The following is a 27,532-nucleotide window of genomic DNA, read 5'->3' on the forward strand; positions in this document are numbered from 1 at the left end:
TTGGCCAGCGGGCCTCCTGGCTTCGGCCAATAAACGCCGCTCTCTCGCCCCCGTGTTACTGGGTAGAACTAAACAAAAACAAATAGAGCGAGAGGGGGCAGAGACGCTCTGAGGCGGCGGCAGAAGCTGAGCTGTGGGGTCTGGGCCGGCGGACCAGGGACCTGGGCGAGCAGCGGCGACGGCGGCGGCCCGAGGGGTCAGTACCAGTGAGGCGGCTCGCACGCTCGGAACCACTGCGCTCTCTCCCTCAGCCCCGTCTCTCCTCGGAGGCCGCCGCACGTTGGGAGGGGGAGGGGGCCTGAGGCCGCGGCCGGGTCGGGGCCGGGTCGGGTGGGCGGGGGTCCGGCCTCCTCCTCCGAGCCCCGCAAGCAGGGCCGCGGGCGCCCCAACGCCCCGGGCTGCGGAGGGCGGGCCCCGGTTCCCTCCCGGGCCGGGGCCCGGAGCGCGGCGGCGCCGGCCCGCCCCCTCCCGGACCCTCTCCCCGCTTAGCCGGGTGTGCGGGGCGCTAGCCAGCGAGGGGCTGCCCCTCATCCCCACGAAGGCCGAGTTTTCATTCTTACTTTTGAGGGGGGACGTTGGGAGGCGTGTTTCTGGCCTGACTGAAATCCTGTGAGGAAGGTTCGCGCCCTCCCCGCCCCCGTGGCCTCCCTGGGGGACCCCGGCCCGCGCTCTGGAGCCCAGGCCCGGCCGCTCCAGTCCAGCATCCCCCGGGGCCGGCCTGGACTGGGGCCCGCGGGGTCCCGGCCTGCGCCCGCTGCGGAGAGCAAGGCCCGCCGCTGCGGGAGGGGCCGCTCGGAGGCGGACACTTGCCCGCCTCCCCGGCCCTGCGCGGACTTCGGGCGAAGGGTCGCTTTTTTAGTTTAAGTGAAAATCTCCCAGAGAAAACAAAGACAGGAAGGGAGCCCTCTTTCTGTGAAACGCAGGCCGGCCGTTTCTGCTGCATTCGTCGGTTTGGTGCTGCAGTGTACGTGAAGAGGGGTCGTGTGCCCCCCCCCCCCCCCCCAGAGCTTCGAAAACTGTCTGCAGAAGTCAGTATCTCCGGGCTCCCATGCCCTGTGAGCACTGGCTATGTAACCAGCAACTGTGCAGTATCTGCAATGATTAAAACGATCAAAAATGTAGCGTCGTGTGAAAAAAAAAAAGTCACCGCCTGTTTTTACTTGTATTTTTACTGCTAAGTTTTAGAATTTTGGCATTCTTACTAATGTAATTTTTTTAGAAACCACCGTATACTTTTCTAAAAGGGGAGCACTGCAGATGCGTTCTAAATTTAATTACTGGTATTTATGTCCTTAACCTTCCTTCATGGTAGGTTTCTTTTTTTTTTTTAAAGATTTTATTTATTTATTTGAGAGAGAGAGAATGCGAGAGAGAGAGCACATGAGAGGGGGGAGGGTCAGAGGGAGAAGCAGGCTCCTTGCTGAGCAGGGAGCCCGATGCGGGATTCGATCCAGGGACTCCAGGATCATGACCTGAGCCGAAGGCAGTCGCCTAACCAACTGAGCCACCCAGGCGCCCTCGTTGTAGGTTTCTTAAATCGCTTACTATCTCATCAGGGATCTTGGAGTTATATTTTGATTGGTTCTTCTGTTGTAGTCATGAGAAAGGAAAAATAGTTGCTGGGAGTGCAAAAATAAATGACAATTTGATATTTTCTGTACTGCTTGATTTTGCATCATTGTGGTTGAATACTTTTAGCTGATTTTATTTTAAGTTGCTAATTAGCTGTGATTGTAGCCCTGGAATGAATACAAATAATTTTCTGGTTAGCATATGGTCTAAACTTGACTCCAGAAACTCAGAGTGGTTTATGAGGTATATTTCAGGAAACAGATTTTTTGAGGGGGGGTGGGGGGAGGGTGGGAAGGTGAGGCTCTGTCTCCTGGGGAATGTCATGACATTTGAATACTTCTGATTGTATGTTTCTGTAAAACACATTGAAGAAATGAAAACTTTAATGTTAGCCTTAATTTTGTCAAACTTCTGTGTATACTTTTGCTTTCTTATTGAAAATTTATTGTTTAGTTTTAAGGATGTGGCGTTTAGAATTTTTGCTTTATGTTTTTGCTAAGTTTGGGGCAAAAATCTTATGGATTGTTAAGTAAACTGGAAAAAAGCTCCACTACTTTGAAGAGAGGAAAAACATGCAATGTATCTTTATCTTTCTCTAAATTCTTAAAATGTCTGTGTTCCTATCAAGTGTGACTGAGTTCTTGATTGCGTTATCATTGCCTAAAGACACAGACAAGGGTTTTTTTTTCCCCCTAGTTAGGATTACTTAATAAAAACAAATATGGTAAGTTATAGATGATAGTCATACCTAATAATTTTCTTTGCCCAACTGAATGTCTTTTGTGTAATAGTTTAAAATAAATATTATTTTTGGTGTTTGGAAAGTAGTATTTAAAGATTTGATACAACAATAAGAGTCTGTGTTTTAATAAGCTTCTGTCTGTTAGCCCTAAAAAAGAATCTTCTTGTGGGATATTAAAATCTCGGATTGAACTTGTGCAAGCAGTCCTGGATTGAGAAGGTCTGGGTTCTGGTTCTTCCATTGAGCAGCTGTCTCTCTTTGGACAGATCACCTACCTTCTCTGAATTTGTTTAGTTGTGTGCAAAGTGGAGTAAATAGCTCAAGATTGTTCTGAGAGGTACATGAAATAATGCCTGTAAAATTCTCTGTGAATTATAAAAGGCCTTATAAACATCAGTTATAATAATTTCATTTCCTTTAGTAGCTAGGTTCTGCAGAAAGTATTCTCTCAAAGACTTTTTAATGTAACTCTAGTTTAAAAAGCTCATACACACATCATAAGACATTTTCACTTTCCTATAACATGTAACTCATATAAAATGAAACAGATATGGCATTTTCAGACATGGAGAACACTAAATGCTTAGGTTTGTAAACATTTTTGTTTATATAGTTATATGAATTTCTATATACATATCTTTAAGGGTCATTTTTTCTCCCCTAAATCCAGAGTTGGTGGAAATTATGATATTGAAAAATCATTATATAGAATCACTTAAGTCTGTTTATTCTGAGTAGAATTGGAGAGTGGTCTCACCATTTTCTTAATTTCTTAAGTGGTATGATAGCATCCTGGTAGCCTAAGGATTATGCCATATTAAGAAGTTTATCATTGTAGCATTAAGGTGTGTTTATTTTTGTTTTACAAAATAATACCTTTTTCTGGATCAAAGGACTACAAACTTTTAAGATGTTAAAATAGTTTATATTAAGGAATTTAAAAGTTAGTTGAGGGGCGCCTGGCTGGCTCAGTCTGTGGAGCATGTGACTCAATCTCCTAGTCATGAGTTCGAGCCCCACATTGGGCGTAGAGTTTACTTAAAAAAAAAAAAAAAGTCAGTTGAGTCCCAGGAGGCATCATATATATTATGGTTAAATTTTCATTAATTTGTTCATTTTATATCTTGAAAGCACACTGCTAGTGAAATGATTGTAAGTGATTGGGAGGGCTTATATCTAACCTGTATGACTTGAACAGATCAATCAGTGCTTAAGTACTGTAAAACACTATTTTAAAAATATTTACAGAGAGATTCTAAAATCATTTGGTTACACCTTCTGGTAAAAGTTTTCATCAAAATGTATTTTGATAGTCTTTCAAGTAAGTTAGATTTATATCACTAAGTTAAATAAGATTTCATCAAAACCTTCAGCATTGATAATTTTTAAGCCATTTTGAAATTGAGGTCTATAATACTGAGATGCTAATGCCATTGTACTTATTTCTTTTTTAAAGGCGAGGGCTTTGTTTATTTTATTATATATTTTTAAGAGAGTGGGGGAGGCACCTGGCTGGCTCAGTCTGTAGAAGATGCAACTCCTGATCTCAGGGTTGTAAATTTGAGCCCCATATTGGGTGTAGAGATTACTTAAATATAAAATCTTTTAAAAAAATTTTTTTTTAATTAAAAAAAGAATGGGTTTTTCAGATTATGAAAATAATACTCTCATTGTAGAAAACACCATTTATAAAAATTTCTCCAAATCTCAAAGTCTTCTAACTGTAATTATGGACGCGTAGTTGATAAAATGGCAGACCTGTCTGCCTTCAGATACGTTGTAGTGTGAAAAATTAACACAGTCATGTGATATGCTTGATTAAAACTGTTGCTTGCATTTTGTAGTAGTTCTTACAATTCATTGGTAGTGAACTATCCAGTATTATGTACATCAGATTAATTATGAGTCCTGGTAGTCCTAAAAAATTTGGAGTATGTATATACTGCTTTAATTTGAAATAAACATGTATATGTTTATACATCTTTTACTTCCAAGTTAAAGGGGTGCTTTGGCACATTCAGAAACACGGGTATTTTTTTTTTTTTGGACCCAGATACATTTGTCAGGAAGATTGAAACCAAATGTTAATAGTGGTAAACTATTTTTCAAAGTAAAGAGAGCTCTTTTTTGAAAAATGAAATTATGTGCTGATTTTTTTTTTTTACAGTGATTAAGTAAATTCAATTTACCTTAATTATGTCAGTTTGGAAGATACTGAAATTTTTTTCTTTTTAAGGAAATAGATTCCAAGGGAAGACTTCCATTAGTAATTTAATCAGTGCAAGTGACATTAAAGAACAATGGATATAGAAAATGAGCAAATACTGAATGTAAACCCCACAGGTAAGTAAGAATATTTTCAACCTTGACTGTATTATGAGCATGTTTGAGGTCTTACAAAATTTTATGAAAACATAGTATTAAAACCATCTTTACTTTAAAAACCATCTTATTCATACTACAAGAAAGTGAGTTATATTATTTTTAAAATCAAGTTTGTGATTTTTTTTAATATTTATTTATTTGAGAGAGAGAGAGAGAGAGAGAGAGAGAGAGAACAAGCTGGGGGGAGGGGCAGAGGAAGAGGGAGAAGCAGACTCCCTGCTGAACAGGGAGCCTGACTGGGATGATGACCTGACTGGGATCATGACCTGAGCCGAAGGCAGACGCTTAACCAACTGAGTCACCCAGGTGCCCCTGTGATTCTTCTTTTTATAGAAATTCTTCACATGTCCTTATTTTTCTGCCTATCCTTTCACATTCCATACATTCTTATTCTCCACTATTTATAATAAACTGTATTTAACAGAATGGAGAATAGTGAACCTGTTCATTAATATTTTCAAATGAGCTAGTGATTTCTATAATATAAACTCTTACTGGTATCTTTGATCTCTTTCCTAATTAATAATTTATATCTTATATTACCTATGTTATTTTTCTTGATTTTCCATGATGCTTCAATAGCACATTATCATAAAAATGGTTTTGTGGAATAGAGGCTTAAATGTTGAGTAACTTCAGACAACTTAAAATGTATTTATAACTTTCACAATAATCTTAATTAGGATTTTGCGATATTCTGAATGGTGAGAGCTTTTCCTATTGGTATATTTTAGATAATTCTTTGCTTTATAATTTTATTAGTATTGAAAAGATCACTGTTTTGTAATTTAAATATATTTATCATACTTCATTTTTTAATACTATAGTAGTTTTATTTTTTCAATGAATAATTCACTATGTACAAATTAATATAGTTTTCTTTGATCTGAACAGACACTTTGAAGTTGAAACCTCTTGCCATTTTGTAAGTGTGCTAGAAGATTATAGTTGAAAAAATTATTGCAATAATTAATGATTATTTTGGTGCTGCTATATACAATAGCTATGTGAATACTTGTTTTTAGGGTTATAAATGGGCATCATATTCCTGCTTCATTAAAGTGAGGATGGTAAAAATATATTTTAAGAATATATTTCACGTATAGATAATTGCTACTTTTCTGTACTGCCCAGTATGATAGCTACTAGCCACATGTGGCTATTGAGCACTTGAAATGTGACTTGTCTGAATTGAGATGTACTGTGGGTGCAAACACATTCCAGATTTTAAAACTTCATATGAATGAAAGACCTCAGTAACTCCCCCCCTTTTTTTTTTAAAGATTTATTTATTTATTTATTTGAGAGAGAGAGTGAGAGAGAGAAAGAGCACAAGAGGGGGGAGCGGGAGAGGGAGAAGCAGACTCCCTGCCGAGCAGGTAGCCCGATGCGGGACTCGATCCCGGGACTCCAGGATCATGACCTGAGCCGAAGGCAGTCGCTTAACCAACTGAGCCACCCAGGCGCCCCCCCCTTTTTTTCATTGCACTCTTTTTTTTATTATGTTATGTTAATCACCATACATTACATCATTAGTTTTTGATGTAGTGTTCCGTGATTCATTGTTTGCGTATAACACCCTGTGCTCCATGCAGAACGTGCCCTCTTTAATACCCATCACCGGGCTAACCCCTCCCCCCCATGCCCCTCCCCTTAGAACCCTCAGTTTGTTTCTCAGAGTCCATAGTCTCTCATGGTTTGTCTCCCCCTCCGATTTCCCCCCCTTCATTCTTCCCCTCCTGCTATCCTCTTCTTCTTTTTTTAAACATATAATGTAGTATTTGTTTCAGAGGTACAGGTCTGTGATTCAGTAGTCTTACACAATTCACAGCACTCACCATAGCACACACCCTCCCCAATGTCTATCACCCAGCCACCCCATCCCTCCCACCCCCCACCACTCCAGCAACCCTCAGTTTGTTTCCTGAGATTAAGAATTCCTCATATCAGTGAGGTCATATGATACATGTGAAAGACCTCAATAACTTTTTATATTGACTCTGTGTTCAAAGTCTGTAACATCTAGTAGATTAAATAAAATATATTAAAATTAATTTCACCTGTTTCTTTTTAATGTGGCTACTAGGAAATTTAAAATTACATATTTGGCCTGCATTATATTTCTGTGAGACCACACGACTCTAAGTTTTACATATTTTGTTTTCTGTCTGTAACAAGTCCTAGTTCTTTTAACCCTGTTCTTGATGCCTGGCCAGAACTACCTTAATATAAAGGACTTGTAGTTCTTCAATACTTGGATGGGCCTAAGACAGACCTTTGCTATAAATTCTTCCTGTAGCAAATAGTCCCAAGTCAGACTAGTGTATTAGTCTGTTACTTTGGGGAAGTAGGTTGTTTGCTCTGACCTTCAGTTTTCTCATGTATAAAACTGGGGTACAAATGCCCTCTCTGTAGGTTTATTGTTAGGATTAAATGAGATTATAGTGTATGTGTGTCATGCCCATAGCACATATTTTGTATGTAACAAATGAAATGTGTTAATATTGTTAATTCTAATTATGCCAGTCAGTGGACCATTAATTGAAAATTTGATTATTGGCTTCTGTAATACTGTAAGTTAGATTGGTTACTACTGAGATACCAGAGGATTTAGAAGGGGAATTAGTACACAGTGGAAAACAATTTTGAAGTCACCATATTATGTACTCAGGTTTTTTATCTTTTATATTTTGGTTTTCTTAAAGTAAGATCAGTAGTGGTTATGGAACCCTAAAACCTAGGTAAATATGGGGCACCTAGATGGCTCAGTCGGTTAAGTGGCCAACTTTTGATTTCAGTTCAGGAGATCTTAGGGTCCTGGATTGAGCCCGGCATTGGGCTCCATGCAGACTCCATGGGGAGTCTGCTTGAGGATTTCTCTCCCTTTCCATCCTGCACCCCCTGCTCGCGTGTGCACTTTCTCTCTCAAATAAATCTTAAAAAAAAAAAAAAACTAGGTAAATATGAATAGCAAAATACAAAAGAGTAATTGATAGAAACATGGGTTAAAAATAAGATCTAATAGATAAAATATACCTAGATGTGTTCTGCTGCAGTCGTATGAAGATATTTGAAAGGATATTAAAATAGTTGAAAATTGTGGGAAATGTGTTGAAATTGAATACTTTAGTACTCCAAGTGACAGTTTAAAGTGACATTTTATTGTAATTTGATGTCCTTTATCTTCTGGATGAGTTTAGTGGTTTTCCGTAATTATAGAATAATGAAAGCAATATGTTACAGGTAGATGTTTAATGTTTTCTTCAACGGCCTGCTCTTACTTGAAATTCCATCTAACTTGTCTGATCTCTGGTCTTTTTTTCTCCTTCCTCTTACTCTTCTGCTTCTCTGTCTTTATAATCACTCACTTGTCCTGTCTCTTTAGCTGTGACTACTCTGCTGTACTCTAGCTCTGTATTTTCTACAGTTATAATCTGAGATTTAAATGTGGATTTGAATCCTGGCCACAATCCTTTTTAGATACATAACTTTTCTATGAAACATCTTCTATCTGTAAATTGAGGATAAACAGCTTCATTATAGAGCTTCGTGAAGATTATAGACCATGTATGTTAAGTGCCTAGCATAGAACCTGGTATCTAGTAGTAATAACGATGACGGTAATGACAAAAGAAGTTGTACTACTGCTGTGACTACTACCGCTACTAGTAGTTGCAGTCGTTTAGTTATGATGGTGGTTGTGATGATGTCTCAAACTCACCCTCTAACTCTAACTTCCTGTCTTAGTCTAAAAACTTTTTTAAGACTACATTTCATGCTTCTTCTGTTTAAAAGCTCTTTATTTTTTCTTTGAGTGTCACTTTCTTATTTACCCCAAAGTTATTACTCTTGATCTTTTCAGTTAGTTAGTAATGGATTATTGTAACATTTTCTTTGCTGGTCTTCCATTTTATACTTTCTTTTTTTCCTAATATATTCTGTATTTCTCTGCTAAACTAATCCCCCCATCACTACCTATGATATCAAATCTAAGCTCTGACCGTTTGAATGTGGGAGTGGTCAGCGATTACTCTGATGATGTAAGCAGGGGCAAGATCATGAAGGATCTTAAGTTACAAGGTAATGAGTTTAAACTTTATTTTGACCCAGTGGGAATATCTTCAAAGGGTTTTCAGTGGGGGCATGTTTTAGAAAATCAGTTTTCATGCAGTTTGGAGATGGTTTGAAGATTGAAGGCACAGAGACTAGGAAACTAATGATGTAATTGGACTCTACTTACTGTTATGTTTGTTTTTTGATTACCAGAATGTTCTTAACTTTTATACTTTTTGTCAAGAATTATAAAGATTTCAACACATTTGTTTTTTATAGGTTGATTTAAAAAATTTTCAGTTTTAACATATTATCTTAAAGCATGTTAAAACCTATACACATGGACTTGACACAGTCTAATTACATTTAGGAAATGTAAAACCATTTGAGGGATTCAACTCTGACTTGAGTTAGCCATAATGAACAAAACTCTGGCTCAAGGGTAACTAATTCAGTAGTTCACTGACTTAGAAAATTTTCAGAGCAAAGCCAACTGTCTCCATGCCATTGATCTCCACAGATATTTGAGTTGATAGTATGAAGGATACTCTGTTAGGTGCTGAGTACAGAGAAGTACAGGTAAAGGCGTGGTTCCTCTTTTGAGGCTTATGACTTACTTGGAAAAGCAAGACTGCTACATAAATTAGAAATAAAGTGGTTTCCGTAGTGTAAATGAACGGTGTGTGGGCATTAGGGTCATTGTGGCTAGAATTGTTAGGAAAGATTTTTATGGAGGAAATAAAACTTGAGTATATCCTAAAGGATTTTGATAAGTGAAAAGAGCAGTGGGGATGACATTCTCAACGGGACCATTGGAAACTCCAAATATGTTGCTATCTTTCAAGGAATAATGTATAAATTTTATGTAGCCTGGAAGATTGTCAGAAGATGATAAGTGATATAAGTCAAGTTTGGAGAGGTGAATTAGAGCTTTGAAAGCAAGCTCCCTCCCCGCGCCCCCCCCCCCCCCAAGCTTTACCTTTGAAAGCAATGAATCCTCAACAGATCATTTATTTACCAAATACCTTTCAGGCTCTTTGGATTAGTAATATTTCCTAAGTGTCTGTAATTAATCATGAGTTGTTTGGGAAGTTATTTAAACACTCTCAACCTTAGTTTCCTTATCTGTATTAATGACCCTGTGTGTAATAAATAGCTCTCAAACTTGTGGGTAAATGACAAAACATCCAGCACAGTGCTAGTAGGCATTCTGTAAATAATAGTTTATCTTTCTTCTCTCAAGATTCTTAGTATTTTCTTACTATCTCCAATTGCTTAACTCTCTTAGCTCACAGAAGTCGAAAGGTTTTATCTGTGGTTGTATATTAACATAGATTTTATTTTCTAAACATATAACATGCTTTCATTAAACTTTGCTCACCAAAATTCACTGTCTTAGTTTACTTTCTATGATAATGTGAAAAGTAATCCTGTTTAGTTGTCATTTATTAGATCAAATCATATGAAATTGCCAATATGTGACTGTTACCTAAAAAATAGTAATTTCATGTGATTCAACCTAATATAGCTTAGGATGATAACTGATATAACAGTGGATGATTAAAGTACTTATGTAGTATTTTCTTTCTTCATTTTCCTCTTTAAGATCCTGATAATTTAAGCGACTCTCTCTTTTCTGGTGATGAAGAAAATGCTGGGACTGAAGAAATAAAAAATGAGATAAATGGAAATTGGATTTCGGCATCCTCCATTAATGAAGCTAGAATTAATGCCAAGGCAAAAAGGCGCCTGAGGAAAAACTCATCCCGGGACTCTGGCAGAGGCGATTCAGTCAGTGATAATGGAAGTGAAGCCCTTAGAAGTGGAGTAACTGTACCAACCAGTCCAAAGGGAAGGTTGCTAGATAGGAGATCCAGATCTGGGAAAGGAAGGGGACTACCAAAGAAAGGTTGGTATATTTCATGTCCAAAGAAACAAATAGAAAACAATATAACCTGATACTTAAATTATGGTTTCTTTGTTCTAGGAAGGCAAGAAATTTAAACAATGATAATGTAAGATTTTATGATTTATGTATGTTTTTACAAAGTAATAATCTGAGGACCATCCCACTTTTTCTTTAAGTTGAGCTTTTTCTCTGGAGGAGATTGTTTTCTTGAGCAGAACTTTATTTTTTTCAGCAAAATACACATGGATTTTTTTGTACAGTTATGAATTGTGCATGTATTCTCTAACTTTGCTTGAAAGTGGGGTCAGAAAATCATCATACCTGGGGGACCTGGCTGGCTCAGTCAGTGGAGTATGTCACTCTTGATCTCGGGGTCATGAGTTTGAGCCCCACATTGCAGGTAGAGATTACTTAATAAATAAAAGTTAAAAACAATTCATCATACCTATTATCTAATGAATGTAATTATGTCCTTGGTTAAGAATATAGGATAAATATAAATTAGATTGGTAATAAGTGGATCAGAATTTTAATGATTTCGTAGGTCTGGTTCCGAGTTCGTTCGTTTGTTTGTTCTTTCGTTTCATTCATTCATTCATTCAATTTAATTTATTAAAAGATTTTATTTTTTAAGTAATCTCTATACCTAACATGGGGCTCGAACTTACAACCCCGAGATCAAGAGTTGCATGCTCTACCAAGTGAGCCAGTGAGGCGCCCCCCCGAGTTCTCTTCATTTCTCTTTTGGATACTGGAGTGGAATGATCTATTTTTTTTTTTTTAAAGATTTTATTTATTTATTTTGAGAGAGAGAGAGCATGAGTAGGGGGAGGGGCAGGGGGAGAGGGAGAGAGAGAATCCTCAAGCAGACTCCCTGCTCAGCGAGGAGCTGGACACGGGCTCCATCCTAGGACCCCGGGATCATGACCTGAGCCGAAGGCAGACACCTAACCGAGATACCCTAGGAGTGGTCCATTTTTTCACTGCTATGTCTAGTGCCTGGAGTAGTGACTAGCAGTTGTAGATACTTAAGTATTTGTTGATGAGGGATGTTAGCTTTGGTCTGTGGTAGGGTTTTGATGTAATTTGGAGATTTCACAGCTTCTGAATGGTGTGAACTTCAATTTATAGCCTAGGATTCTTGTAAAATGTTTTTGTGATTGGTCAAAAACTGTTATTCTTGTTGAATGGCTCTACAACCATTGGTTAGATCAAAATGAATCCTAATAATCAGATTCTGTTTTACTCTAGTGTTGATATAAAATACAACCTCAAAAAAAGTTGGTGATATTGAAAAGTTCCTTAAAAATAATGTAATCTATTCAGCATTATAAAAATATTTCAATAAGTTTATGTAGAAAAACCACTTTGAAAGTTGGGATTGTTAAACTTCATCTGGTTAGTTTGTAAATAGAAGTACAGAGAAATAACGATCAGTGCAGTCAGTGCTTAAATAGCTTAGTTATTCGTAACATATTGCCAGTTGTCAAGTATAGTTTAATGTGTACTATTATATTTAAAGAGTATTTGACTTTGAAACACTTCCAGTGGAAACTGTGCTTCTTTGTTAAGTAATTTCACCCTTACTGAGTTTCCTATGCCACATCTTATTGGCTCAACATACTTCTTTTTGTTTTGGTCTTATGAAATGTCAAATAAAATTTAGAGGTCAGCTACATTGTCACACCCTTTGGGGTCCCTGATATACATATTTTTCTGATCTTTATTTGTTTTGTTTTTGCTTTCATTTTAAAGCATCTGCCTTTTTAGTTTTAACTTTATAAGCTATTTCAACTTGATGTTTTAGAAATAGGTTATAAAATATATAATATCTAATCATGACTGAAAAAGCAGTGATCCAAGAAAAAAGGTTTAAAGTATAATTCAACTGGAGAAAAAACTGGCATAGAAATTAAAATGCAGTTTTTTAACTGTTAATTAATATCTGAATATCTAGAATTATTTCAGATTTCAGTTAAAATTTATGAACTATGAACTTTGTGTTCTTTCTCAATTCTAAACTTTTTCAGGTGGTGCAGGAGGCAAAGGTGTCTGGGGTACACCTGGACAGGTATATGATGTGGAGGAGGTGGATGTGAAAGATCCTAACTATGATGACGACCAGGTATCAGTGTTTTACTTTATTTTTTTAATCTTATGTTTAAAATGCTAGTAAGTTTTTTGACTTCATGTCTGTAGTTTACTCATACATTTGTCAAATTATACATTCTATATCTATACTCTGTACCTGTCAAATCATGTATATATGATTTATAGTGTGTGTGTATATATATATATATATGTATATATATATATACACACACATATAATGTGTGTGTATGTATATGTGTATACACACATTAGTATCTGTATCTAAGTCATACATATACTCAGTCCTTTTGGACTTTTAGGTAAATTTTAGATTAGGAAACCACATTAACTGATAATGATATTTGTGTAATTTTCACTTCATTTGTGAAGTGAGTTAAAAGTAGGTCTTTACAGATTTACTTAGGATTATTGAGTTGATTTTTTTTTTTTTTTTAGATTTTATTTATTTATTTGAGGCAGGGAGAGGGGCAGAGGGAGAAGCAAGCAGACTCCCTGCTGAGCAGGGAGCCCAATGTGGTCTCAATACCATGCCCCTGGGATCATGACCTCAGCCGAAGGCAGACACTTAACGGACTGAGCCACCGAGGTGCCCCAAGTTGACTGTTTTTTTAAAAAAATATTTATTTATTTGAGAGAGAGAGAGAGATTGGGAGAGGAGCATAGGGAGAGAATCTTCAAGCAGGCTCCCTGCTGAGTGTGGAGCCCGCCGTGGGGCTCGAACTCAAGACCCATCACATCATGACCTGAGCTGAAACCGAGTCAGATGCTTAACCAACTGAGCCACCCAGGCACCCCCAAGTTGACTATTTTTCAATAAATTCTGTTGAATTAATATAGTTTCTATAGTAATGATAATTGAGAAGAATATATATTCTTTTGAGTATCATAAAAGAGTTATAGATATTAGGTTCCTTTTAAAATATTACTCTTCAGGATGGTAACTCTATGGTAAATTTTATTTTGGGAACATGACCATCTTTTTTCAATGTTGAGAATGTAAATTTTGTTTTTCTTCCTTCTGCTGTGCCTTTTATTCCCATGACTTACTCATTCCATAACTGGAAGCCTGTATCTCCTACTCCCCTTCACCAATCTTGCCCCTCCCCTCTGGTAACTGTCAGTTTGTTCTCTGTGTTTACAGGTCTGATTCTTTTTTGTTTATTTGTTTTTGTTTTAGATTTCCACATATGAGTGAAGTCATGTGGTATTTGTCTTCCTCAGTCTTATTTCACTTAGGTCCATCCATGAGAATGTAAATTTTTAATAGATTTTATAATGAACATATATATATTTATTTTTTAATGGAAAATTTCTAACTTATACAGAAGTAGGATAGTGTAACGAACATGCTTGTACTTGTCTCCCAGCTTTACCAACTTCAGTAATTAATAACTCATGGTCAGTCTTGTTTTATCCTGTACCTCCGTTTATTTTTCCTCTTGTATTCCCCTGCATGCACTCCCACGCCCATGCTCTGAATTATTTTGAAACAAATCCCAGACATTATGACATCTTTTTTTTTTTTTTAAGATTTTATTTATTTATTTGACAGAGACACAATGAGAGAGGGAACACAAGCAGGGGGAGTGGGAGAAGCAGGCTCCCCGCTAAGCGGGGAGCCTGATGTGGGGCTCGATCCCAGGACCCTGGGATCATGACCTGAGCCGAAGGCAGACGCTTAACGACTGAGCCACCCAGGCGCCCCTATGACATCTTTTTTAAAGTACTGTCTTTGCATGAGATAATTCATGGTGATGAGAATTTTAGACAGGAAATTACCAGGGTATATGTTAGATTGTTTTTATTCCATATTGTTTGTATATACTTATCTATTTTAGCTAATTGTTGGACATGGAAATATTTCTAAGAACATAAAAAAAATAAGTAAAAAACTAAAAACAAATTTCAGTTTATATGAATATTTTGTTCATTAATTTATAACTCTTTCACCTCCTTTCCCTCCTAGGAGAACTGTGTTTATGAAACTGTAGTTTTGCCTTTGGATGAAACAGCATTTGAGAAGACTTTAACACCAATCATACAGGAATATTTTGAGCATGGAGATACTAATGAAGTTGCGGTAGGTTTAAAATTGCAAGTATGATTTATTTAATACAGGAAAGAAAACACTATTAAAAGCAGAACATCATATCCAAAATGATCTTGGATCACTGAATAAGTTTAAACATTTTCTTTTTTTTTTTTTTTTTTTTAAAGATTTTATTTATTTATTTGAGAGAGAGAGAATGAGAGAGAGCACATGAGAGGGGGGAGGGTCAGAGGGAGAAGCAGACTCCCTGCCGAGCAGGGAGCCCGATGCGGGACTCGATCCAGGGACTCCAGGATCATGACCTGAGCCGAAGGCAGTTGCTTAACCAACTGAGCCACCCAGGCGCCCCGATTTAAGCATTTTCTTTTGCATAGATGAATTTCTAAGAAATGGAGTAAAATTTCCTTAATATAGATTAGTTCTTTCCTATTTGGGATGTGATGAGGGCTATATGCCATTTCTTTCCCTGAAAAATGGCAAAGTAATATTTTAATAATTTTTGCAATTATATATTTTTGTAATTGACAGTGTATAAAATAATATTAACAATTTCAGGCATCTGTGGACCTTCTCAAACCTCTTCAGGGATCTCAGTTAAAAATGATTGATTTAGTTCTCTTTTTTTGACGTTTATTTCAATGCTCAGGATTAAGATAAAATTTATCTTTGTATTCTGCCCAAAAGAAAAAGAACACAAAGATACAAAGATTTGAATAAGAATGTATACAGAAACCAAGAGAACAAATGTGTTTTTGAAACATAATTTGCATGGGAACATTTCCTGTGTTATGAATTGTTCATAAAGTAAATCTAAAAAGGAAAATAAAACTACCTAACTAGAATTATGGACTTAAAGTACTAAAATTGCAACTCTTTTTATTTTTTATTTTATTTTTTTTAATTGCAACTCTTTGAAAGGCTTTTATAATTTACACTCTTATACTTCAGACTGGGCTTTCTTGGTTTGTCTGATACTGTGAGGTCTGATATCCTTAGATTTGTAGGATTTAAATATAAAACAAATATTTTTTCAGTGCATACCATGTGAAGGAATTTGTAATAGGTGATTCCTGCCCTTATGAAGCTCAGTCAAGTGAGGGAAGTGATATATATAATGTGAAGCCTTCTATTTTAGAGGAAGAGTTTAAGTCCTGTAAGGGTAGACTATTGAAATCCTATCTACCTAGCATGGGACTAGAGGTATACTATGTATTTATTAACTGAGTAGTACTATAAGCAGAGTGTTATGGAAGCATAAAATGGAGAGTAATAGAAAAGATGATTCTGAGCTATGTAAGAATGATGAGAAGTTTGCCAGGGTAAGATGGTTGAAGAGTTTCCCAGAAAGGAGAAGTATCATGTTTAAAAGCAGTGAGTGAGTTGTTCAAGCCCAGTCCAGGACACCAGTTAGGTGGCTGTGACAATAGTTTTAGCACCGTTTTAGTAGTATAACATGGTTTAAATACTCTGAGAACTGTAAGTAAAAAGGAAGGCACTCTAAGTAGCTTGTAGGGTCATACTGCCTGTGTTCCACTTCCAACTTGGCCACTCCAGTTATATGTCTTCAGCAAATACTTAATTTTTCATTGGTTTGGGTATGATGACAATACCTCCCTGAAAAGGGTTGTTTTGAGTCTTAAATAAGATCATAGAAACTAAAGTGGCTGTTACAGTGCTTGATACATTATATACCGTAGTTAGTATTAGCAGCTGCTATTATTATTATCATTATTATTTTTTAAGATTTTATTTATTTGACAGAGAGAGACACAGCGAGAGAGGGAACACAAGCAGGGGGAGTGGGAGAGGGAGAAGCAGGCTTCCCGCGGAGCAGGGAGCCCGACGCGGGGCTCGATTCCAGGACCCTGGGATCATGACCTGAGCCGAAGGCAGACGCTTAACGACTGAGCCACCCAGGCGCCCCAGCTGCTATTATATTTTTAATAGGAAGTTTTAACTTAATCCCAGCATTTAAAGAAATAATTCCACTTAAAAACAATAGTTTAAGATCTCCTTTTAAACTTTATATGAACAGTATAAAGTAAGCTTTAGTGTGAAGAGAAAACTTAGAGGAAAAGTAGATTATATAAACAGCTTACGATAATGTAAAATGAGTCTCACCACAAATATTCATAGAAGAATATTCCTAGAAATGAGGAGCGCCTGACTGGGTCAGTCGGAAGGGTATGTGACTATTGATCTTGGGATCGTGAGTTTGAGCCCCATGTCGGGTATAGAGATTACTTACATAAAAAAAAATTTAAAAAATTATAAGACACAGGGGTAATTAATTCCTAACACCAAACTTATTAGCAATATATAGTTTAATCCTGTTTTAGGTGTAATTCCCATTCTTGAGTTTAGTGCTGTTCAGATAGTAAAAGCTTGACAAAATGGATCAATATCTAATTTAGATGCACAGAAAGATGTATTTATCTTATCCTACAAAATTGACTGCTTTTCCGATTATTTCCAAAGGGGAAAAGGTAAGGATATATGGATAAAATCTTGAATTTTCAAAAATAAAGTTATATTGAATTAAAAACAGTGACATATACTTTTTAGTTAGGTTTTTTTTTTTTTTTTCATAGGAAATGCTAAGAGATTTAAATCTTGGTGAAATGAAAAGTGGAGTACCAGTATTGGCAGTGTCCTTGGCATTGGAGGGAAAGGCTAGTCATAGAGAAATGACATCTAAGCTTCTTTCTGACCTTTGTGGGACAGTAATGAGCACAAATGATGTAGAAAAATCATTTGACAAATTATTGAAAGATCTACCTGAATTGGCATTGGATACTCCTAGAGCACCACAGGTTTGTATGACTCTTCTTTTTATTCATTCTCTCCCCCATTACACTTCAAATTATAGAAATAATACATGCCCCTAGGAAATTTCAGTAGATAAAGAGGACAAAATGACCCATATTTTTTACCACACAAAAAGAGCCCTCTGACATTTTAGTGTATTTTGTCTAGCTGTTCTTCTTTTCTTTTTCTAATACGGTTTTCATCATACTATAATTTTATATCCTGCTTTTCCACCCATGCTCTGTATAGTTTGTAGGTCATTTTTTTTTTTTTGCTGTCTATATTTTCTGTTACATGTGGTTAAGCCGTTGTATGAGCTAGGATTTCAAAAATATGTAGATTGTTATAATTGAAGATTGAATTGGCTTGACTGATATTTATTATAAAAATAATCATAAATAAGTCTGTACCCTTTTGTAGCTTTGTGGGGAAATAATTAGAAAATCATGAATTTGTTTCTATTTAGATTCTGTCCTCAAAGTCTTATGCTTTTATTAGATTTAATACATGCTGATACTATAATGTGACTTTCTGGTTTGAAATTGAAAATGTGTGAAATTGTTGCTATTTACTTAACCAAAGTTTTAAATAAGGTAGGAGCATTTTACTTAAACATCAATTTAGGAATAGGGATAGGTAGGTTAATTCCTAAATGCTGTTTCTGTTATACTTTTCTATGACAGACAGTAGTCTGTGTAAGGTATTGAGCAATGATTCAGATGTGGACTTTTTTTTTTCTTTTTATAGCAGTACTCATATATTAAAAAAATAATTACATAAATTCATATAATGGAATTTTTGAAAAATAAAGGTCAAAAGGAAGCAAGGCCAGCAAAAATAACCACTGTTAACATTTTGGTGTTAAATCTATTTTACTTTCTGTGGGTATATATCAATGTATGGTTTTTATATATCCTTGCATTTTTTGTTTTAAAGAAAGTGGAATTATACTGTATATGCTATTTTATAAACTTGATTCTTCTTACACCATAAAATGTGGTAAACGTATTTCCTAATGGCCACATAATGTACCATCTTATGTATCATTTAACCACACCTTTATTGTTAGACACTAGAGTCGTTTCCAATTTTTATAAGAAATAATGCTATGAAAAGGAGTGCCTGGCTGGTTCAATCTGTGGAGCGCATGTGACTCTTGGTGTCAGGGTCATGAGTTCAAGCCCCACATTGGGTATGGAGCCTACTTTAACAACAACAACAACAAAAAGAAGTAATGCTGTGAATATACTTTCAGACAAATTTCTACACCAAGTTTTCTCCATACAATAAATTCTTTTAATCAGTTTTTGAGAAAACCTAGTCCCATTTTTTTGTTTGTTCTCTTGAATTTAGGCCATTGGCTTAACAAGTAATTTTGATGATACACTATGTTCCAGGCAGTGTGCAGAGGTGTTGGGGGATTAGAATTGAACAATGTGCCCCCCCCACCATGGTGCTTATCTTGAGGGGTGAGTTGTGGGAGAGTATGCTGAGCATAACTAGCAGGTGCTAAATAGATGTCTTTGAATATTCCAGTATATCTTAGATATTGACTGTGTAGTTCAGCCAGTCTTCATCATTTATGCGTTTAGAAATTGTGTCCTATAAAGGTTTTAGATTTTTTTATATAGCTTTTTTTTTTTTCTTATTGTAGTTGGTGGGCCAGTTTATTGCTAGAGCTGTTGGAGATGGAATTTTATGTAATACCTATATTGATAGTTACAAAGGAACTGTAGATTGTGTACAGGCTAGGTAAGTAAATTAATTTTTCTACTTAGAATTTCAAAAGAGGGGAAATTCTACAGGATTTTATTGAAATGACATTTGGATTATTCAGACATTGTGTTTGTCATTTGTGTGCATTCTCCACTGCTAAAACAAAATTGAGAGATTGTTGACATGATATAACAGGAAGAGGACAGTACTATAATGTAGAAATTTGGGATTAGCTAAACCTAGCTACCTTTATGTCAAACCACTCTTCTCTGGGCCTCAGTTTCCTTATTTATAAAATGGAAGGATTGGACTGAGAATATTTAAGGTCTGTTCAAGTTTTTACATTCTGTAATTATTTCATATTCTAGTAGGATGGACAGTATTAACAAAGGAACCCCATTTTCTGTTTTATATTTATCTGCTACAGTAATATTAGGAAATAATGTTTTTCACTCTTGTTCTTTGGTATAATTTTAGGCTAAATGTAATATTTGGGAGTCATCCTGTATGATTTTTATAACTTTCTGGAAACTTAGATTTGGTCTTAGCCATGTGTTAGGTTTTCTCAGGTGTAGATGTTAACTTAATTTTCTAGGACTACTCAGATCAGAGTGGAATGGTTGCCCTGGTGGGAAGGCATAGATCTTTGTAAAAGTTTAGTTTTATGCAAAATGTTTCTCCTCAGGATAGATGAATTATTTTGTAATAAGGTTTTAGATTTTTGTGGATTGAGAAAAGAAGAGAGTATGAGAATATTAACATGAAAAGCAACTGTTTTTTTGTTCCCAACTTTTTATTTTAAAAAGTAGTTTTTTAAAAGACCTTTGAATTTTAGGTTGCTTTTAGGTTACGTGAAAGCTTTTAGGTCAGCCTCAAGCATGTCCAAGTTGCCAGAATTATTTATTGTTGTTATTTATTTATTTATTTTGGTAGAGCTGCTCTGGACAAGGCTACTGTGCTCCTGAGTATGTCTAAAGGTGGAAAGCGCAAAGACAGTGTGTGGGGTTCTGGAGGTGGGCAGCAGTCTGTTAATCACCTTGTTAAAGAGGTAACTACTGGGTATTGTCTTTAACTTAATTTACATGTATTTCTCTAGGGAAGTAAACTATGCCCTCTAGCTGGTATTTCTGCAGACAAAAATTAAGTTCAGTCTTAAAGCTACACATGGAAAATTGGATAACCTTTGTATATTTGGCTTTATACCCTAGTGCTATAAATTACACAAGAATTATATAATTGTTACTAAATTTTTATGGTTTCCCTGACTTAAAAATAAGACTGAGTTAAGTTAAAAGGGCTTTCATAAGAAGGCTGTATTTGAACCTCAAAGGAATGCCTGAAGTCTTTTCTTATATTGGTGTTTAAAATTTTTCAAATACTGTCAAAGTAAGACTTTCTATTTTATAGTTACTCAGTAAATAACTACATTTTTATTTTTTTTTATTTTTTATTTTTTTAAAGATTTTATTTATTTATTTGACAGAGAGAGACACAGCGAGAGAGGGAACACAAGCAGGGGGAATGGGAGAGGGAGAAGCAGGCTTCCCCCTGAGCAGGGAACCCGATGCGGGGCTGGATCCCAGGACCCTGGGATTATGACCTGAGCCGAAGGCAGCCGCTTAACCGACTGAGCCACCCAGGCGCCCCAATAACTACATTTTTAAATGAGTAATTTGAAACTGGATACTCTGAGATCATAAGTTATGAATTATGAACACTAGAGTAGATCAGAGTGGTAGATTTTTGTAAGGAAGTTCGCTACCTGTATGCATGCTTTAAAAGTAAAAATGATTGATTTTTGCATTAAAATGCCAGATTTATTCTCTGTGGATCTTTTTTTCTGGCAATAAAGTAATGTTGTATAACAGGAAACCAGAAAAAGTATTTAATCTTATTTGCGGATTGTTAAGAAAATTAGAAGATTTATATAGCTCATGTGCTTCTGATTTTTGAGTATATTCTTTTCATGTGACTATAGTTTCGATATTTAATCTTTTAGTGATATGTGTACTTAGTTTGGGGGTTAAGGAGCTGAAAGTATAGATTTTGACCAGTTTGCTTTTATATATCTTAAAGTAGATAAGTTGGTGTTTGTAATGTCATGATTGCAAAATCTGGTTTTAAAAAACTTTTCAAGTTGTTGGGAAGATTGGGTATAAACACAGTCAAGATACCAGGGCATTTTGGCAAGATTATGACATAAAAGGCATCTAGATGGGAAAGGAAGAAGTAAAACTTTATCTTTATTCCCAGATGACATGATCTGCATATAGAAAATCTGAATGAATCTACAAAAAAACAAAAACCAAACTGTCAACTAATAAATGAATTCAGCAGGGTTGTAGGATATAAGATCAATATACAATATTCAGTTCTAGTTCTGTACACTAGCAATGAATGTTTTGAAGTGAAATTAGGAAACAATTTCTTTTACAATAGAATAAAAAATACTAAAATATTTAGGAATAAATTTAACAAAACAAGTGTAATTCTTATATACCAACAACTGCAAAACATTGTTGAAATAAATTAAGACCTAAATAAATAGAAAGATACTCAGATATCCTACATTTATGGATTGGAAGATGTAATATTGTTAAGGTGGTAATACTCAGGGCCCTTGGCTTTCTCAGTTGGAGGAGCTTGTGACTCTTGATCTCAGGGTTGTGAGTTTAGCCTCACGTTCGGTGTAGAGATTACTAAAAAAAAAACAAACTTGAAAAAAAGATGGTAATACTCCCCTAAAATTAGTATTTTGAGAAACTGTCAAACTATTTTATGTGAATTATCTCAATCAGAAAATAGTCAAGATAAAAATTGGAATAAAACTACCAATATGAGTTTAAGGTTCACATTATTTGGATATTCATGTCTTTTTACATGGAGGGATGAGTTGGACAAAGAGACTTTTAGAAATGTATACATGTATTTATAATTTGTCATTCTCAAAAAGATCCATGGAACTTAACGGGAAGCATTTAAATACTTAAAGTTGCATAACAAAGTTACAGAACTCTAAATGATATAATTTAAATAATAAAATGTATTAATTTACAAGTATAAAGTAAAAACATGTTATTCAAGTGCCATGCTTTAAATATTTACTTTCCTAAAGCAGGATAATAGGAATTACTCATTAGGATGTATTCTACTGATAAATTTTACTTTACCTTTCATGAAAATACATTGCAGAAGTTGAAGTCAAAGATACTTAAATGAGATTATTTACTTCATTCAGCCAACATTCATTGAGTGTGTACTAGGTGCAAAGGTGATTTTAACAGGCAGTGTATTAGGAAGAACATTCTTGTTGAAGTTCTTATGCTGGAAAACTTTTTCCTCCTTTTCTCTGGAGCCATAGAGGTTATTGTATTTGAACAAGAAAGTCAAGTCTTGCCTCTTTAGCTACAACTAGAAGCTGAACTACTGATGAACATCTTAGATAATTGGTTTCAAATCCTTAGCTGTAGAGAAAAGAGAAAGTATATGGATATTTTGCTCTGTTATCATCACTCATTTTTTTGGCTGCCAGTGCACTATTATTAAGGTCATCCTGATGGAAGTGAAAGTTTGTGACACTTTATTAAAAATATATCTTGAGACTTTCAGTCAGTGCCCTCTAGTGGTCTTTAAAATTCCTTGTTTTATAGCGAGCATTGAAGCATTATGGTCACAACTCAGGCCATGTACATCTTAAGTCTACTCCTAGATCTCAGTGATTATTAAGACACACTGAAGCACTGCATTTTCTTTATAATTATGAACCACTTAAAAATCGGGGGTTTACTTTTTAATTATGAAAAAAAATCTGTTGTGATAGTGTTGTGTCAAGTCTGTATGTTCTTACACTGTTTGTGATCTTCTTTGGGAGTAAGTAAATCCTATGGGCAAAAAGCAGTTTTTTTTTTCTTTTTTCTTTTAAATTAGGAATTCTAGGGGCGCCTTGGTTGCTCAGTCAGTTGAGCATCAGACTCTTGGTTTTGGCTCAGGTCCTGGTCTGGCAGTTGTGGGATGGAGCCCCACCTCGGGCTCTGTGCTTGGTTGGTGTGGAGTCTGCCTCATCTCCCTCTTCCTCTGTGTGCATGTGTGCACTCTCTCTCTCTCTAAAAATGAATAAATAAAATCTTTAAGAAATAAAAAATAAAAACTAGGAATTCTAACATATCTCAATTTTTAAATTTAATAGATTGATATGCTGCTGAAAGAGTATTTACTCTCTGGAGACATATCTGAAGCTGAACATTGCCTTAAGGAACTGGAAGTACCTCATTTTCACCATGAGCTTGTATATGAAGTAAGATTACTTGATTACTTTGACATTCCAAAGAGAATTATTAAGTGTTCCTTTTTGTACCACAATGACTTAATGCTTCTTTAATAGCATACATCTTTTTTTTTTTTTTAATTTTAATGTTAAGGGGGTATGTTGTTTTTAAATTTTTATAATGATTATAATTACATATCAGACAAAAGGAATCTGATACATTTAGGAGCAGTTTCTTTATATGAATTAATGACCAAACATTTGTTCATTCATTCATTCAATTTTTAGGCCATTGTAATGGTTTTAGAGTCAACTGGAGAAAGTACATTTAAGATGATTTTGGATTTATTAAAATCTCTTTGGAAATTTTCTACCATTACTCTAGACCAAATGAAAAGAGTAAGTATAACATTATTTTGAACAATTTTAGGCTTATACCTTAAATGTATAATGATTGAATAAAGATTATGAATTATCAGTGAAATGTTCTTTTAGGTATGTTTAATAGTACTGTGCCTGTAGTTTGTTTGTTTTTTTAATGGTTGTGATTATGTTTGACCTCTTGTAGCCATTTCTTAAAAGTAACACTTTAGTGGGTTTTTTGAAGATGTGATTGTTCTTCCTCAAGAGTTCTGCTTTTAAAGATACGATAGTTTCTATTTTATATCTAGAAACAAACATGAATGTGATCTTTTAACAAATATACTTTAAAGTATTTAATTTATTCTGATTTAAAATATTGGTGAGGTTCTTACTTGCCTTATATTTTTTAGAAGTCTAGTAAATGTATATAGAGAAGTAGATGGTGAAGAAGTATGTCCAGTGTCTGATGGATGTCTACCTAAACTCTTTTGAGAGAAGTTTTAAAGAAGACATTCTATAACAAATATACCTGCTGTCTATACTTTTCAAGGATCAGATCTGACTTCATTCTAATTTTATGAACAGTTAAGGCCTTAAATGCAGCTTGATGACAATGATGGGTTGTATGGCATTATGTATTTCATACGGGCTAACATTCTGTATATAATTTTATTGTTTTAGGGTTATGAGAGAATTTACAATGAAATTCCAGACATTAATCTGGATGTCCCACATTCATACTCTGTGCTTGAGCGATTTGTAGAAGAATGTTTTCAGGCTGGAATAATTTCCAAACAACTCAGAGATCTTTGTCCTTCAAGGTACTTTATTACTTTTTTCACATAAGATACTGGCTGAGTGCTTGGGAAGGCTAAGCTAATTTTCTGTCATTCCAGAAAAATTCTGGAATTCTGTCAGAAAAATAACATCTCCCCTAAAGCCACTCAAGAATGAAAATGATCTATTTTGAGTTTATGGAAAAACAAGGGCAAAGCTTATTTTGCCCCCTTGTAAATCTATACAGGGCTACTTCATGAAGCCCTTGTTCACTGGAAGGAAACTAGCTTTGTGTAGTAGTTCTGTGTACCAGGCTCTGTTCTAAGTACTTGAAATATTATTTCAGAATAGATATTATCACCAATAAGAGGAGAAAATTGAGGTTTAAGGAAGTGTAGTATACTTTTCCTAAGGTCACACATGGTAGAGGCCAAGGATGAATCCAGACCTTTCCTGGCTTCAAAGATCTAGGCTCATTCCTGTACTCCATGTAACTAACTTCCTTTTTCTCCTTCATGGAATGGAGAATTAAGGCTAATTGGATCTTATCTCATTCAAAGTGGATGTGTGTGATTCCTTGGAGATGATATATTTGTGCTACTAGAATCGTAACTCTTTAGGAGTTGCTGAGTTTTTTTTGTGGTTAAAATGAAGCTTATAATGAAGTTTATAAATAGATATGTTAGTAATAGCTAAACTTGAGTATGGTGTATGTCTGCTTTATGTGCATTTTAAGTTTTTGTAATTTTTAATCTGAAAAAATTGCAAAGCTTTGTTTTTATTGAAGTTGATTGTGAGAATTAAGTCTTAGAAAAAATAGTTCCTAGTAGTGTCTTTTCCTCTAGAAAGTTTAGATGCCGTTGAGAGAGAAGGAGGAAGATAGAGTTTAATGGCTCTGATAAAAATGTTTTAAAATACAGATCTCTAAAAATACATACATAGATCTCTGCTTGGTGATGGCATCATTTATGTGCCAAGTGGTATACATCAGTAAATACTGTCAGCTTTGGTAAGGTTCTTGATACTTACTGCTTTGTTCCCCATCTCAGTCTCTAATATTATAGTCTGAAGCCTTTATGTGCAGGAAAATGTAGCTGATTTCCACTTAGACTTAGTATGAAAAGGGGTCAACACCTTGGCACTAGCTTTTTAAACTTCTCAGCTTCTGTTCAGAAGTCTAACTGGTCATTTCTATTGTGGCTTTACTCTAAGGATCAGTTGAGGAGATACCTAAATGTTCTTTGTTTGCCATAGAACTGTGACTTTTTATCCTCTACCCATTAGCTTATTTGGGTGAAGTGCACATTTGTATGTGGTCTTGAATGCTTGTGCATGTTGGTTTATGGTCAGAGAATGAGGGCTAATCCTGAGCAAACTCTGTTTTCCACTTATTGCTTTAGGCTGCTGGTCAACTATTTCTCCTGGGTTGTTGGCTACTGTGTATAGCTACATATACAGCATAAGTGTGGTTATAATTATGAAGCAAGGTCTCTTGAGTTTGAAATAGTAGGAATTCCAAAATGGGGCATAGACTGCAATTAATTGGATTCTGATTTGTTTCTGCATGGACAGGTTATGGCTTTTCTACATTTGAGAAAAAAACTAAAAAAAATTTTTAAACATGGATATTTTCATGGGTTCTGTAGCTCTAGTTTGCATAATTCCAAGTCATGTTGGTGTTTCTTTGGCTCACTGTTTAGTTTTCAAATAATACTAATAACATAGTAGGAGTAAATATTAAAATTCTAAATAGCATGTTTGCTTTATATTTTAACTTTTTAACATGACTCCATTTGGTCAATAACTTGTTTTAATAAGCTTTTATTTAACTAAAAACTGCCTAGATTAGCGTTCATTTGATTTGTTAATATCCTAGGATATGTATGTAGCCTTTGGGAAAGAGTCTTTCTCAAAAGAATTAGAGGTATGCTCACTTTTTTTTTTTTTTTTTTTAAACAATGAAACCCTTCAAAACCTAATGACTAACAAAAGAACCCAAAGGTGTTTTTGGTTTTGATCTGTAGTCAGAATTGGTATCCATTTTCATGCTTGTGTTCTTTTCATTACAGGGGCAGAAAACGTTTTGTAAGTGAAGGAGATGGAGGTCGTCTTAAACCAGAGAGCTACTGAATATAAGAACTCTTACAGTCTTAGATGTTATAAAAAAAAAATATAAATATATCTGAATTGTAAGAGTTGTTAGCACAGGTTTTTTTTTTTGTTTTTTTTTTGAAGCACTTGTTTTGGGTACAAGGCGTTTCTGAAATTTTATAAACTTACAATTTAAGGGGAATTTTTAAAGGAAGTGTTTTCTTTTTATCTTTTTCTTTTTTTTCATTTGAGGGTGTTAAGGAGGGACAGAAGAGTAACCACTTCTTAAGTGGAATATTCTCATAAGCTACCTTTTGTAAGTAAGTGCCATGTTTATGACCTAATCATTCCAAGTTTTGCATTGATGTCTGACTGCCACTCCTTTCTTTCAAGGACAGTGTTTTTGTAGTAAAATCACTGGTTTATACAAAGCTTTATTTAGGGGGTAAAGTTAAGCTGCTAAAACCCCATGTTGGCTGCTGCTGTTGGAATACTGTGCTTTGGGAGTTAAAAACAAAAAAAAGTTATTTGTTTGTCTTAAAGAATTTTAAGAAAATGAGTTAGTCATAAGACTTATCATTTTTCCAGGGAACATATTGATTGGTCTTAAAGACTAGACAGTTAAATAAATGGTGGCTGGAACATCTATTTTTCTACAAAACTGGAAAAATGAACCCGGTTCTTAAAAGA

The 27,532-nt window shown here is 35.4% G+C and overlaps 1 protein-coding gene across 4 annotated transcripts; it reads left to right on the forward strand.

Annotated features, from left to right (window-relative positions):
* Positions 1–27,350, forward strand: PDCD4 (programmed cell death 4). 4 transcript variants are annotated; one of them, XM_032423498.1, is made up of 14 exons: positions 6–196; positions 4,551–4,657; positions 5,594–5,624; positions 8,694–8,779; positions 10,359–10,661; positions 12,692–12,786; positions 14,740–14,853; positions 17,415–17,636; positions 19,286–19,383; positions 20,281–20,395; positions 23,534–23,641; positions 23,900–24,010; positions 24,656–24,795; positions 26,821–27,350. In XM_032423498.1, the coding sequence occupies exons 2-14, from the start codon at positions 4,615–4,617 to the stop codon at positions 26,879–26,881; spliced, it is 1,527 nt and encodes a 508-aa protein (XP_032279389.1). In that variant the 5' UTR covers positions 6–196; positions 4,551–4,614; the 3' UTR covers positions 26,882–27,350. The 4 variants fall into 4 exon arrangements, with proteins under 4 accessions (XP_032279392.1, XP_032279389.1, XP_032279390.1 ...); XM_032423501.1 differs by lacking the exons at positions 19,286–19,383; positions 20,281–20,395 and having other exon boundaries at positions 1–196; XM_032423499.1 differs by lacking the exons at positions 5,594–5,624; positions 8,694–8,779 and having other exon boundaries at positions 10–196.
* The last annotated feature ends 182 nt before the right edge of the window (positions 27,351–27,532 follow it).

Source organism: Phoca vitulina, unplaced genomic scaffold (assembly GCF_004348235.1).
Source record: "Phoca vitulina isolate PV1807 unplaced genomic scaffold, GSC_HSeal_1.0 scaffold28, whole genome shotgun sequence".
NCBI classification, from domain to species: domain Eukaryota; kingdom Metazoa; phylum Chordata; class Mammalia; order Carnivora; family Phocidae; genus Phoca; species Phoca vitulina.

Bases quoted from the DNA above. Each gene is read 5' to 3' on its own strand.
- PDCD4 (XM_032423498.1), top strand. From the start codon at position 4,615: ATGGATATAGAAAATGAGCAAATACTGAATGTAAACCCCACAG. The intron at 17,637-19,285 runs GTTTGTATGACT...TTCTTATTGTAG, and splicing joins ATACTCCTAGAGCACCACAG to TTGGTGGGCCAGTTTATTGC. The intron at 19,384-20,280 runs GTAAGTAAATTA...TTATTTTGGTAG, and splicing joins GTAGATTGTGTACAGGCTAG to AGCTGCTCTGGACAAGGCTA.